This window comes from Corapipo altera, unplaced genomic scaffold (genome assembly GCF_003945725.1).
Source record: "Corapipo altera isolate COAL_440 unplaced genomic scaffold, ASM394572v1 59902, whole genome shotgun sequence".
NCBI classification, from domain to species: Eukaryota; Metazoa; Chordata; class Aves; order Passeriformes; family Pipridae; genus Corapipo; species Corapipo altera.
The window spans coordinates 197-870 of NW_020887796.1; the positions used below are offsets into that span (position 1 = coordinate 197).

General features: G+C 76.3%; 1 protein-coding gene across 1 annotated transcript in view; it reads left to right on the forward strand.

Moving 5' to 3' along the window:
- Positions 1–385: 385 nt before the first annotated feature.
- Positions 386–674, forward strand: part of LOC113941755 (carnitine O-palmitoyltransferase 1, muscle isoform-like) — a 2,412-nt gene continuing 2,123 nt past the window's right edge. The window contains exon 1 of the mRNA XM_027632895.1: positions 386–663. Within this exon, the coding sequence (XP_027488696.1) occupies positions 401–663 (263 nt within the window). The 5' untranslated portion in view covers positions 386–400. The remainder of the gene's footprint in view (positions 664–674) is intronic.

The following is a 674-nucleotide window of genomic DNA, read 5'->3' on the forward strand; positions in this document are numbered from 1 at the left end:
GGGCTGGTCCGGCCGAGCGGGCAGGGGACGGGCAGGGCACCGGGCAGGTGACAGGCAGGTGACAGGCAGGGCACTGGGCAGGTGACAGCCACGGGACAGGCAGGTGACGGGCAGGGCTTGGGCGCGGTGGCAGCGGCTCCCCCCCTGTCCCGGGCAGGGTCCCCTGAAGCCCCCGGATCCCGTCGGGGACCTGCCCGGGGGTGCAGGTCCTTGTCCCGGCAGTGCCGGTCCCCAGCCCGGGGTACCGATCCTCCACCGGGATGTCACTCGGTCCCTGTCCCGGGATATGAGTGTCCCCCCCGGGACGTGGGTCCGCCCGGGGATGCCGGTCCCGTTCCCGAGGTGTGGATCCCTGTCCCAGAATGCCAGACCCGTCCCGGGATGTGGGTCCCACCGTGGGATGCCGGTCCCTGTCCCGGGATGTGGGTCCCTGTCCCGGGGCTGTGGGGTCCCTGTCCCGTGGGTGCCGGTCCCTATCCCGGCCTGTCGGGGTCCCCCCCGGGATCCCGGTCCCCCCGGGGGCGGAGCGGTGCCGCTGCCACTGGGGGCCGGGCAGCGGGTCCCGCCCGCCGCCGGTGTCCGGTTACCGGTCCCGGGGCCGCAGGAGCCGCCGTCCCGCGGAACCGCCGCCCCCCGCGCCCACGCAGGTACCGGGCACCGGAGGTGAGGGCACG